The sequence below is a fragment of the Colossoma macropomum genome, unplaced genomic scaffold (genome assembly GCF_904425465.1).
Source record: "Colossoma macropomum unplaced genomic scaffold, Colossoma_macropomum, whole genome shotgun sequence".
Lineage (NCBI taxonomy): Eukaryota > Metazoa > Chordata > Actinopteri > Characiformes > Serrasalmidae > Colossoma > Colossoma macropomum.
The window spans coordinates 13,892,118-13,906,954 of NW_023494799.1; the positions used below are offsets into that span (position 1 = coordinate 13,892,118).

At 40.2% G+C, this 14,837-nt stretch overlaps 1 protein-coding gene across 1 annotated transcript in view; it reads right to left on the reverse strand.

Annotated features, from left to right (window-relative positions):
* cntnap5l (contactin associated protein family member 5 like) overlaps positions 1–14,837 on the reverse strand; it is a 167,114-nt gene that overhangs the window by 99,682 nt on the left and 52,595 nt on the right. The window contains 1 exon segment of the mRNA XM_036587197.1: positions 8,311–8,504. Within this exon segment, the coding sequence (XP_036443090.1) occupies positions 8,311–8,504 (194 nt within the window).

Below are 14,837 nucleotides of genomic sequence, written 5' to 3' on the forward strand. Positions count from 1 at the left end.
AAGAAAACCTTGTATCTCCATTTTTGTCATATATATATATATATATATATATATATATATATATACATATAAAATTTATCTCTTGATACATCTATATTTTTCAAATTCACTTTAAGGGATCAAAGAGATTATTATTTTTACAAGGTGGAATGTAGGGGTTAAGGTGTGGGACAACAACCTCCTAATTGAAAGTACCCTATAAATGATAACTTTGTAAATATTTAGCTTATAACTGTCTCCGTTAATAATTAATGAGTTTAAATAGAAGGTCTGTATACTGCAGTTTGAGCTACTTTGGTACAATGGTTTATATCCATGGGCATTATCTGGGCACGGATGGAAGGAGTTTCAGTAGTCATAAAGAAACTGGCTAGAATTTCAATAGGAACAGTCACTAAAGTGACATCTGCACTTAGATCTTTGGGAAAGACATTAAATGGAAACTGCGTCAGCAAGAACAGTCTGAAATCCACACAGAGGGTGATATTACAGTAGGGCTGCAGTGTATAAACCCCTCATTACAAAGACAAATGCACGTTGCAGAAACCATGGGCAGAGATGTGGAAAAAAGGGGATCTGGTCAGATGAGTCATCCTTCACCATGTTTTCCACAAGTAGAATAGTACATATGTGGCGCACACCAAGAGAACAGGACAGGTAAAATTCATAACATTAAGCGTTTCTTTAGCCAATTACACCTGAATCAGATTTTAATGTGGCTGTTTTCAGCTTGTGTTTTGTTTTCAGGCGTGTCAGTGAGTGTAGCAGAACAGCTCTGATTTGAGAGAGAGTGTGTGTGTGTGTGTGTGTGTGAGTGTGTGAAGGCAGTTTGGAGTCTTCTGTGTTGTTCCTTCTGAGCCGTGTCTCATTACACCGAGACAACAGAGGTGGCAAGGTAGAGAGCAGTGTGCTTTTAATCAGCTTCTGACTAGAACACACACAAGCACACACACACGCGCACACACACACACACACACACACACACACACACACACACACACACACACACACATTACCTTGTTCTCTGCTTTTTTTCAGTCGCACTCACACACTCAGTCTAAGCCTTTGTTCAGATTACGGATTTCCCTCATTTACTATCTGCTGCACACACACACACACACACACACACACGCACAATATCTGTGAGCATGTGAAGATACAGGCTGAGGGGGGGCAGAGAAAGACAGCAAAAGAGAGGGAGGGAGAGACAGAGACGAAGAGGGAAACTGAGAGAGAAAGAAAGAGAGAGAGAAAGAGTAAGGGAGACGACTGAGAGAGAGAGAGAGGAGAGGTAAACATTATAACCAACTGAAAAACACAATTACCTCACTCACTGGACTGAAACTACTCAACAACAACACAAACGTCAGTGCTATTTGGCCCTAAATCGAGATACACATTAGCGACTTACCTCACAACAATTACAGAGGAAAAGCTCTGGGAGGAAGATGTTTATGATGTACAAACTCAAGGAGCACAGTCTGGCCATTGAAACTGGCCGGCACAGACAGAGCTGGTTACTCAGTGAGCTCGTAGTGGTGGAGACAGAGCTGCGCCTCCTGACAGAGAGCTCTACATATGACCCCATTAGAAATCGATTTTTCATTATTACTGATTATCACATATTTGGACATTGCCTTATTTTCCCTTTCCTTTATTGATTACTAATAATCCTGTAAGTAAACTGATTTCTAATTTATGTTCATTCTAATTAATGTGTTTAATTGTCATCTAGAATATTATCTTTCTCTTATCCATGTTTGTCTTTCTCATTAACTGCTTTGGCAGCAGTGTATCTTATTACATTCATGCCAATACAGCACCGTTAAGCTGAAGAAATCCTGGGTGCCTCAGGAAAAGAGAATACACAGGCAGTGCCAACAAAATAAAACAGAAACAGAGCTGCACTCCCTGATAGAATGATTGATATTCACTTAGAATTCTTTACAGAAATGAACCACAGACATCCGGCATTTAACAAACTCTTTAACCCAGAGAAATTAGTGGTGATACAACAAGCAGTTAGTACGTTACTCTGTTGCTCAAATAAATGATCATTTTGGTCTCTCGTCACATTGTTTCTGCGAAGAGGTCACACTTTCCTGACCTAAATAGTGAACGAGGTGAATTTGAACAGAGCTTATCAGCAGTTTGTTAACATTAGTTTGGACTGTGCCTTCAATGTATTGCGGTATTATGAGAGGGAGGCTGTGTTTGAGGGAGAGACCTCTGGAGTTCTGGGAGGCTTCTGCTTGAAGCCAGAAGGCCAGAAGCCAGAAGGCCCTTTTTGGACAGAGGTAGGACTGATATAGGGCAGAGGAACAAGACAGAAATGGAGTGGTGGTGATTGCAAAAACTTCCTCACGGGAAACGGAAGGTAGAGACGGGAATTTATAGGACATTAGATTGGAAGGAGGCATGGTCTTTCCCCAAACTCAGTTCTAAACTCCATTTAGTGTACTAGCTAGCTAAGTGACTAGCCACTTTGACAGGACTTGCCATGAAGAAAGTCATGAGGTTAACCGTGAGCTATGACTTTGGCCCAAGAAAAAGGAGGGGCTAGTCAAGTTTTGTTCAGGCCCTCCAGGGAAGGCTAGCACTGTCTGGAGATTTCATTTTGGAAAGAGAGAGAGGCTGAGAGAACTTATGCTTTAATTGAGTGCCGCGACTTCTTGCCGGTGTATGATTGAAAGGCTTTTAAGCTAACAGGTCTGAAAACTCAAATTCACTCCAAGGGTCCTCCACCCCACCAAATAAAAAAAAGCTTTCAGAAAGGCAGTGGGGGTGACGTCTCCATCACATGCTGAGTATGACTCCAATAATAGCAACCAGCACCAGAACGGAATGGGTAAAACAACCTTCCAGGAATCTGACTGATTCGTGACTAATTCCCCTCTTTCTAGCCTCAGCTTTTGCCACCCTTTGGATTTGTTCCATTTGGAAAGACAGGCAGCAATGGAGGGGACCAAGGACACTTGTCATTGGCCTGAATATCTGCTTATTCACAAGGTATTCATGCATAAAAGCCTGGCAGCTGAAGAAAGCCTGGGCTACTTTTTGGAGAAAGCCTTTTATAGTTATAAGTGGTCAGCTTTGAGTGCAGTTTGACTGTATCACATAATCTTCACTAGCTGTATTTTTTATATTTTTATAGTTTTATTCCCACATGAATAAAATGTGTTACATGAAAGCAGTCTCGTCTTCCAGTTGATGTACTTTTGGTAAAGATTTTGTCAATGTAAAATATTTTGTTTCTGTATGTTTCTCTTTATGTATCTACATTACTTTTCCAAAAGACCACCCTTCATTTATTTCATTTCAAGTCAAACCAGTGGCAGCTCCTGCCAGATCTCTCAGGGGGGCAATGATGCCTGTTGCCATTTGGCATAAACCAAGATTTCTCTTCAAGCTACATACTTTACAGTATTTGTGGACAGCTATATACAGGAGTTCATTGTAAACGCCTTATTGAATAAAATTATTTTGGCTCCACAATGACTGTTCAGTCAATTGTGGTCATCAACAGATGAATTGTCATATATCACAATGCCTCACAAATACCTTTGAATATGGAAAGAGTGATCAGCTTTAACATTAATTTAATTAAATTAGATAAAGTCGTCAGTCTTAAAAAAATTTGATTCAGTCTTAATTATATAACATCATATAGTAACAACCAGATGGCACTAGGCCGCTAGCTGCACATTCAGACTTTGCACAACGTTTTGCTTCGGTTTCTGGGTTGAACAACAAATGCAGTCCTCCACAAATGCAGACGATGCACTCTGATAGACTGCTTGAAAATTGCCAAAAGGGGCGGTACTGTATGGAACACAACTTGGTGCTGATTGGACTATGATACTCAGAGGCAGGACAGACTGTCTAGAACAGTCACAACTAGTGAAACGCTGTAGTAGAATGTGGAAAAAGCAGAAAACACATGATCACACATGGTCACTGTTCAAAAATGAATAATTCTTTTTTTAAAATGGTAACTTTCCAAAAGAAGGCAAAAAAGTTCTGTACTTCTAATATAAGTTAATGTAAAGAGGTTTTATTGTTCCATTCATCATGAAATTTTGAAAGAATATAAAGGACAACTGCCATGTTCAAATAGTGCAGAAAAATAAAATTAGATAAAATTTATTCTAATTTTATTCTAAGCAATTTTGGACCATTTCTGTCGGTCCAATCATCATAAATTGTGTAAAGGGCTCAATGTAAAGGGCAGCTGCTGAGCTCAAATGACATAAAAAAAAAACCAAAAAAAAACAGAAATCGTTGGAAAGCCATGCAATGTGCTTTTTTCCTTTTCTCACTGACCTCCACGGCAGACAGAAACATTTGTTGATTTTTTTTAGATCTGAAGCAAGAAATGAGCCTGATTTTCTTCCTTTACAGATAACAGTACTGTTAATCTGATGGTGGTAGTTTTGGTGGTCTATCATGTCCTGCATGGTTGTTAGGAGTCCCATTTTCTCTATATCTTTAATCATTTTTTCAACTCCAGTTTACGAAACTCCTGTTGTTTCTCTTATTTCCCAAATCTCTTCAGCAAAATCTCCTGAAAATAAATAATTTGTACTTAATGGCCATTTTGACTGAAAAATAAATAAATGAAGGGCACTTCATTTACAGTCCTGCTGTATACTACAGTACTACTTCAGTACTACAGTACAGCACAGTACTATATGTAATTAATCATGCAATTGGATGATCATATAGTGTGTAAACACTATAGCAAAACAACAGATAGAACTCGACCTCTAAGGGCTAAATAGGTTTGCTCCTAAATGATTCAGTGATTCACTTGTTTAATATGATTAATGGCTATGAGCTGATGAGCAATAGAGACGAGCTGGCTCTTGGGTAATGGGCAGTGCGCTTTGTTAGTCAAAGCGGGTGGCTGTACACCGGCATGAAACAGATGGCATCAGACCATGCATGACTGTCTGCCTCTGACGCCAGCTGGCACGCAGGCATCGCTCTGGCATAGACTGACACCTCTGCGAGAAAGTTTCCCCCTCTGAATGTGTCTTGGCACAGTTTGCCAAGGACACACAACGACGCCAGCGCAGGTCCTCGAGTTCATCAGCAGCCACCCATGCTATTGAACGGTAAGTGTCTCAGTGGGAAAAGAGTTTGACAGTTGCTGTGTGGAATAAAGCATTTTTGACTCACCTGTTTGGAACCAAGTGCTCAAAAAATTCATTTTACACTGTCACAATGAAACTTTGTTAACCTCCCTATTCTTCCACCATATTTTATGCAGAACCACGCGAATGCTCCCACGCTAATTACCTTAAGTCACCCTGAAGAACAACTAACAAGCTAATTAATTAATAATCTGAAATGATTAAGCAAATTAACTACCAATTCATCACACTAATTAACAAGCAAGTCATGGTTTTAACACCATTTAAACAAAAGCTTTAGAGCTGATAACGGACACTTAAGAATCCAATCGTAATTAAGCCTCTGAAGCTGATTTCTCTCCTGTAGATTCATCCAGCATGACTCATTAGAGGGAAGGGGACTATGGTGTCCTCGAGAGAAGAGGAGCTCACAAAGCACAAAACCATCAAGCTTCAAAAGGACAGAACGCTGCAGCTGTTATACATTCAACAGTGGGACTGCTTGCTGCAGCTAATTAATAATATTGCCATTTCATAAACATAATAATACTAATTATACAAATACAAGGGCCTGTTAAATCTATATATGCATCCACTTATTAATTTTGAATAACTAGCCAAAACCTTGAGATACACTATATGGCCAAAAGTATGTGGACACCTGACCTGTATGACCTCTCTGGACGTTTCAAAACCATGGGAATTAATACAAAGTTGCCCCCCCTTATGGCTAGCCTCCATTCTTCTGGGGTGGCTTTTCACTAGATTTTAGAGCGTGTCTAAATTTTAGTCGAAAGAGCATTTCTGAGGTCAGGCACTGATGTAGGATGAGAAGGCCTGGCTCACAATGAAATGTTCCAGTACATTCCAAAGGTGTTCAGTGGAGATAAGGTCCAGGTTCTGTAAAGGCCCCTAAAATTCCTCCACAACAAACTCATCAAACCACATCTTTAAGGACCTCGATTTATGCACAGGGACACAATCATGCTGGAACAGGAAAGGGTCTTCCCCAGACTGTTGCCATGAAGCTGGAAGCATATAATTGTCTAAACTGTAGCATTAACACTATCTTTTACTGGAGCTAAGAGGCCCAAACCCTGAAAACATATCCAGACCATTATCCCTCCTCCACCAAACTTTACTGTTGGCACTCTGCTAGGTAGCCTTCTCCTGGCACTAACCAAACCCAGATTTATCCATCAGCCCAATAATGGAGCATAATTAATCACTCTAGAGAACACATTTCCCCTGCACCCTGAGTCCAGTGGCAGCAAGCTTTATGCCACTCCAGCCAACAATTGGTATTGCACGTAATGACCTTAGGCTTGTGTACAGCTGCTCAGTCATAAAATCTCATTTCATTAAGCTCTTGATGCACAGTTCTTGTGCAGATGTTGCTTCTAGAGGCAGTTTGGAACTCTGTAGTAAGTGATGCAACAGAGGACAAGCACTTCAGCACTCAGCGGCCCCACTTTGTGAGTTTGTTGGTTTACTGCTTCATGGCTGAGCTGTTGTTGCTTCAAGATACTTCAATTTCACAACAGTAGAACTTACAGTTGATTAGAGCAGATCTAGCAGGGCAGAAATTTTATGAACTGAATTATTGCAAAGGTGACATCCTAAGTCAGCGAGCAATTCTACTGCCATGGAGATTGCATGGCTATGTGCTTGATTTTATACACCTGTTAGCAATAGGTGTGGCTGAAACACCTGAACTTAATAATTAGATGAGGTGTCCTCATACTTTTGGCAATATAGTATATAGATTCAGTAGTTTCCACAAATCTATGTAAAAACTTGTTGAAATATTAATATTAATAAACAGTCTGGGGTATAAAAATGAGAAATAGCTTATGAGACATTGTGACAAACCTCAGTGAGAGTTCTATATGAAAATGAGTAGAGAAAACCAAGCCTAGTTTTGCTGGATCGCCATCGGCTGCAAAGCATTTGTCATGCAAGTGTCTGTGGAACAGGATATTAAAAATCTTGCATTATCTTCAAGGATTTTATTATTTACACATAAACCAGAACCTAAAGTAAAAAGGGATAAAATGTTTAACTGTTTGCAAATGTTTAAAGCATTGCCTTTCCTACTTTCTCAGACTGCTTCACTGCTTTCATTTCGTCTTGTTCCACTATATCTATTTATTAAAATAATCAATAAATCTACCAGTTCATATTTACATTGTGTTGCTGTACCCAAGACCAGTGATTACATTGGCTGATTGTTGGTAGCCAAAACCAGGTTGTATGGACATGAACATGGGCATTTTTGTACATGCACACACTTTCCCACAATCATATGTAAAGTCTTAAACTTTTAGCAAAGAACCTCAAAGACCAGTGGCTGCAGCTAACCTGGTTAATTTACTTGGTAGCTAGCTAGCTTAACGTACAAACATTAGATTATACAGAGATTAAATGACTGAATCCTAAAATTTCATTTGAGAGTGTAAGCAAAAACATTCATTTTCTAGCTGCTAGCATGCTAGTAACATTAGCAGGGGTACTGAGGTAGCTAACATTACCATAGTGAACTATTTATGAAGTGATAATTCTAAAAATAGCAAGAGACACATCAATATACTATTCAGTTTTACATTCTAGTGCACACGTAACAGTGCCTGGGGTCTTTATCCTCACCTGCAAGAGTGAAGAATTTATTTGTGTTTTTGTGACTGTTTCTCAAAAAAGTTGGCTTCAACCACAACATAGAGCAGAACTTCCGACTAAAGACAAATACAGCTCAAACTATACCTTGAAAGGTGTTACTGCATCAATTATTAAGTAATAGGTTTTCTTAAATTCTCTGACATGCCTCAATGAATGTGTTTTCTCGAAAAAGCTCATTTAATCATGTGTATTCTGCCACTATTTTTTCTGTGCAATGCCTGCATGTATGTTCCAATAAAGAAGATCAGGGAAATGCTATAACCTCAGTAAGACACCTTGATTCTTACAGGCCAGCCCTCTGGGTGGTCCATCAAAGAGCTGATAGTCAGGGTATGACTTAGTGTACTTTTAGTACTTTTACTGTATTTTCCATAGTAAATATTGTCATGAGATAAATACATTCATCCATCTGAGAACAATAGGCCCAAATAAACCACATGTCTTGACTCACCATACCTTTTGCTCATTATTGCAGGATACAGTCACAGTTCACACTTACCCATGGCACGTCGTCTTGTCTGTAGGATCTCCAGGTTCGGCCAGAGTCGCTGTACTGCAGGTGGTAGCTGCTCACCCAGTCTGAACTGCCCCATCGGCCCTGGGTGGCAATGGCCGTTATCTCCAGCCGATCCCTTAGGTCCAGCTGTAGCCAGGGTCGATGATCCTGACTGTCTGGAGACCACCCACCAGCGCCTGCAGAAGGAATTGGAGAAGGCACGGAGAGAGAGATTAGAGAAAGAAAGAGATACAGAGAAAGAGAGAGAAAAGGAGGGAAAGATGCCAATGTCAGTGAAAAAAGGGATCTATTTTGGCATTTTTGTGGCTCACCCTTATCTTCTTTTCATTCAATCTCTAACCCATCTCTAGAGGACAGTGGACAGACCTCAGAGCAGTGTAATATTACAGCACAGTGGTTAAAAAAACACAATGACCTCTAGTGTGGCTGACCCAATAGCTGCTTAGTGATCCGCTTTTGTTTGCATTATACTGTACAGTTGCAGTAGATTTGAAGGTTTCAGCCCGTATCATCTCTCCTTTTCGTGATCGCTGCACGTGAATGTGATGTAAATAAAAACAAGACGCTTGACTCCATGGGTGAACCCAGTGTCGTGATTAATCTATTAAACCCAATTAAAAATTAATTATTAGTTGGCAATTTTCTTTTTTACAGTAAGAAACAGAACTTGATAGATACATATTTAGAAGCTTTTTAATAGCACTGATTTCTTGAATAATTTCTTTATCAAATGTTTCAGTAGTAACAAATTTAGCTCATTTTAACTCAAAAATACCAGCCAGTATATGACTAGCACACACAGCTGTAAACAGTTTTACACAAATAAAATCATAATGTTTTCTTTAAAACACAAAAAAAGTTACTTAACTGTGGAAAATATGTGTTTCACTATTGACACTTCTAAAGGTGACAGACTAGTTTTTGAGACTTTGGGACACATTTAGTTCAACAATGGCATCTAACTAGGTAAAACTGGTATCACTCCTTTCTTTCCTTTCAAAAATTCTTGAACATGATGTCTATAATCAACTTTCTCTCTTTCTCACTCAGAACCAGAGACAGGACCCCAACCAGTCTGGCTTCAAACCGGCGCACTCAACAGAAACTGCCCTTATAGCAGTGACTGAGAAGTTCCAGGCAGGAAGATCAGCCAAACTGTCATCTGTTTGGATTCTTCTTGACCTTCTTGATCAGCGGCTTTTGACATGGTCAACCATACAATCCTTCTCAGAGCCAGTGATTCACCAACCTTGGAATCACTGGTTCTGCATGGCAGTGGTTCAAGTCCTATTTGGAGGGTTGCTCTTATCAGGTACCATGGAGAGGGTCCACATCCTCTCCATGCAGGCTCTCCACTGGTGTCCCACAAGGCTCGGTGCATGGTCCCTGCAACTACAGGTCCTCATCATGATCTTGCCATCTCATTCGAGAACTCTCTGATTGTTCCGTCTGAAGATGCAAGAAGTCTTGGTGTGATTCTGGATGGCCAGTTATTGTTCTCAGCTTATACTGCGAACCTGAATCAACGCAGTGGTTAAAAAAAGTGTTTCTCCTGTACAAAATCCAGAGGATTCAACCCTTTCTCACTCAAGAGGCCAGCCAGGTGCTAGTTCAGTCTATGCAGACCATCAAGCCTCTGCAACTTATCCAGAATACAGCAGCACGGCTCGTCTTCAATCTTCCTAAGTTCAGTCATGTCACTCCACTGCTGCGCTCCCTTCACTGGCTTCCTGTAGCTGTACGCATCAGATTTAAAACCCTGATGCCTACAAAGCCAAAAACGGACCAGCCCCTCCCCACCTGATGGCAATGGTCAAAACTTGAACTGTACCTTGAGCCCTTCGAGCTTCAAGTACAGCTCGGCTTGACCCGCCATCCGTCAAGATGCGTGGAAGACAAGCATAAAGACTGTTCTCTGTCCTGGCACCCAGGTGGAGGAACGAACTCCCACTGGCTGTCCGAACAGCAGAGTCTCTCGCTGTCTTCAAATGCAGAATGAAGACACACCTCTTTTTACAGCACTTAAGTGAGCACTTACTACTGTACTGCACTTAATGAAATGTATTGCACTGTTCTGTGTTTAATTCTGTTCCTTTTTCTCTGGGTATCAACATGGGCTTTTGTTTCTAGCAGTATCTGAGCTCAGGACTGGCTTTCTCTCTAACCTATTAATACCTAGCAAAGATACTTTCTCTAGATAGACAATAAAGCACTTTTTGTAAGTCGCTCTGGATCAGAGCATCTGCTAAATGCTGTAAATGTAAATGTTAATGTAACTACTCACCATGTGGCCACCTGGGACGGGGTGCAGTCTCACTTCTCACTCTAAAATGTAGGAGTGTGGCTAGAGTAAGGCTCCACCTATAGACTAAAACCCTTTGTGTTTTGATAGTGACATGAAGACATAGGACAGCATCTTTTGAATAAAGTTTGAAAACAAATTAAAGAATTAAACTCATTATAAATCTAAATCTTTTAAGCTCATTTTAAACAAACTGAAAATAACTTTTAAAAAGCATTGAAAAATCAAATCAAAACAAAAAAATGTAAGTATTATTTTCAGTAGTTGAAATTTCGAGGTTAGAGTTTGGGACAGCGATCTCCCTCTAAATGATGATTTTGTATATATTTGGTTTATTACCATCTCAACTAATCCCTCGGGTTTAAACAGAACATAACCTAATCCTTGTAAAAATGTATCATCTGAATACTTAATTGTTTGTTTAAATGTTCTTTGTTTATTGTGGTACTGCAATTTAAACTAATTCGCTAGCATGATCCATCAGCAGTGCAGTACCAACAGTACCTATCATCTGCAAAATATAATTTCTCAGTCTCTGCTAGTGTAAACACAGAAGCCACTGCAGACCTTCCCACCAAGGCACTCCCCCTTCGCCTCACTGTTTGCTTGGAATAAAGCCTGGAAAAATATAAATAGCCACATCCGTTAAGAAGCTCCGCTGGGAAACTATCCATTGCCTTGGAGAATAACTCCTTACCATGTAAGTGCCACATTAGTCTAAGCTGCTACACAGGCTGGGGTTCAGAGGGGTCGAATTGAGCAGGACGAGAGAATTTCTGGCTGATGAAAAGACTGTCAATGTGGCGATGGTGAAGGACAGAGGTCAGCTTCGGGTCAAGGATTCACTGGTATTGCCTCCAGGCAGGTTGGAGCAGAGATCTGGCGATGCATCTTTCATTAGCAACATTCTATCGCTCGGTCACTGTCAGCTGTGAAGCTTTTTGCCTGAGGACAGGTGCATAGGTCTGGCCCCACATACCAAGAGTAATTGGATTGTGCAACCAAGGTCATTAGTTAAGCCATGTCCAATCCACAAAGCTGTACAAATAGGAAAGCATAATCAAGGCTGTACAAGGAAATACATCTAGTTGCCAGTTTGTTAGATGCATGTTGTAGGTGTACTATTACTGACAGTAGCCTATTCGTTGATATTTACAATTTGTCAGTCACCCTCTTTCCTCCCATCAATGAAGAGGGACCACCATAGGACCACCACTGACTTTTTTTTTTGATCTGAGTGGTGGAACATTCTTATATTCATGTGCACAAATAGACTCCAAAGGAAAGCCTGAGCCCCTGCCCCTTTGCCCCCAGCCTGTACAAGTGCCCTCTTGGTTGACATGTGTGATAGTAATAGTAGTTGTGTATACATAGCCATTTTTCAAGATTTGTTTCAGCAGCTGAACAGAATAGAGCTAATTGATTAGCTCTGGTTCTATGAGCTTCGTTGCTCTTATGCTCCATCTCTGGTGCAGCACCAGAGGCCTTTTGAGATTTCCTCACAGTAATCCAGAGCTCTTGTCAATAAAGCACCAATAGTCTCTATAAGAAAGCATCACATTGCACGAAACTGGTTATTTTGATCAACATCCAAACATAATGTCAGTTGTAATGGTGCTAAAAACTTGCTAAACCAAGTCTTTGTTGTTGTAAAAACAGGGATTTATGCCAGGCTCTGTTAAAAGAGTTATAAATCACAAGTTCTTGGTAATTAGATATTAGTGGATAATGTTACAGCTCTGTATGCTAACAACTGAGGTTGAAATCCCTTTATAGGCAGCTACATTAGTATTCTTGCCTGTCTTAGGGGAACATTTAACATTTCACACATTTTTTTAAAAGTACAGTCACGCTGTCAATTTGAGCCCCTGCCCCCATAATGTATATGCAAAGGCCTGGTATGGCACTGGGCACGGCGCTGGGATGAGTGCATCAGATGCAGCATCATTGCTTGTTTTTTATGTACTGTGTACATGAACTGTCCAGTTTATTAGAAACACCTACAGCACCATGCCAAGACCAGCCTTTCATTTATTTCATTTCCTGTCAAAACAACCATTAAGTGTAAGTAACTCATTTTTCAGTGTCAGGAAAAAAAGCACATATTTAACAGAAAATCACACATAAAGCTTTGTCTTTACTTCACCTTCCATTCTTTTCATGAGACTTGCTTTTACTTTTTGGCAGAAATCTGCAGGAATATTTTTCCACACCTCCAAATCTCAGTCTTAAAATTGGCTGCAATTTCTGCTTCTAGTGATCTAAGTATTCTCAAATGCATTCATTAATGTTGAGGTCACTGTGGTTGTCAGTCTATTGTTCTGAGAACATCAACAGCTTTTTTATTTGATTTGTAATTTTCTTTTCTCAGTAATGGCTTCATAGCATTGAGTTGTCTTCTGATAGTAGAAGGAAAGACAGAAACACCTGTGGATTTTTTTCAGATATGAAGCAAAATGAAAAAAGATGAAAGCTTTAAGTACTTGTTATCTGATGGTGACCGTTTTGGTAGTATACCAGATCTTGCATGGTTGTTAAGAGTCCCGTTTTCCCTATATATTGTAATAAAATACATAACACCAGTTTTGGAAAATCTTGTTTCATTTATTTAATTTGTCTCCCTTACTTATGCAACTTGCCCCTTACTTATATCTAATCTCCTCAAAAATATTTCCCAAGAAATGAAAAAACTTGTACTTAATGGCCATTTTGATTGGTACTTTAATAAGTGAGACTCTTGCACAGACTTTTGCATGGTAATCTACTTTGTACGTCCACCTTATACATGTACAGTTGTCTTAATCAGTGCACAATCTGCGTTAATCGTCCTTTAGCCCTAAAACAGTAGTCAGTTTATGGTCAAATTACCAATGCTGTGCTGAGAAAGGTTCTACCATTCATGTTCAGCAGTGATACTATGGTGGTTCCTTTCCATTGATGGACACCGTGGGGGTGGGTGACAAACTGTCTGGCAACAGCTGGACTACAGTCAGTAAATGTATATCTAAAGGACACTTATATGGTAGGAGTGCAAGCACAAGGTCTGTGTGTCTAATAAGCCGTCATGTATGTATCTGTTGAAGCACCTGGATGCTACTGTCTTCGGGTTTTCTGCAGCACACCTTTGAAAGCACACTAAGAGAACCTAGCATTTGGTGTCTATGCACGTCCAGCAGAGGCAGGCAGTGACTGGAACCGAGCAGGGGGGCCTGTCTCACATTAGAGTAGACCCCTGCTGCTCCTGACTTAGTGCCATAGAGAGAGCAGCAAACGCCTGGGGGAGATGGAGGGTTTGGCCTAACATAGCGCAGCCAAGCTGATAACTGAGCGTCTGAGGGGAGTAGGGAAACGGATGGAAGACTTCATTCCAGAAAGTTAGTCCATCATAATTAAAGCAAGGTGATGCTTGGAGAATACTGACTATAGCAATGACTTTGCATGTGTGCATGAGGTCAAATCTTGCCTCTTACTGGGAGAATATGCAGTACCTCTGCTCACGAAGAGTTTTAGTGTAAGCTAGTATTTATGCTGTTTCTGCACTTAAGGGCCTAATGGGCTGGGGACCTTTCTCAAGTGTTTCTACAAATGATGATCACTTTTTTTGTATCATTACATTAATCAAACTGCTTGCTGCCTCCCTGGAATAAAATGAGCAAGAAAGCAAAAGAACGTCAACAGAATTCATGAAGCACTCCTCTGTTTAAGCACAGTGCCTGACAATGCTAACGCTGGCACCATGCTAAGTCTGGGGAGTATACAACCATTAGGTTAATTGTGTAGAACCACTTTGTTCCTGTTGGGTTTAATTGTTATTTGTCCAACACATGTATCAACTGACATTGCTGTTGTAAGAATAGACAGCCAGAGAATATTTCCCCTATTGTCTTACTTGTTCATTTAATTAGTGTTAATTGAGCCTGCTTATCGAACACCCATTAGTATGCTCAGCACTCAAAGAAAGCTAAAGAGGTCTGAGATATTGCTGGAAGATGACAACACTACATTCTGTTAAGGTATCTGGGTCTTTCTTTGTCTATCAAAAGACCAGAAGGAAAATCACAGAAATTCAGGACTTTCTTTACTTTCTTTAACAGTAATCTAGGAAAGATTACCCATTTGCTCATCTTCAAAAGCTGAATGCATGGCTTTGGTAGCCTTCTCACAGAGGCCCCCTAATGTAGTAGATGCTGGCACAGGAATGCTTAGT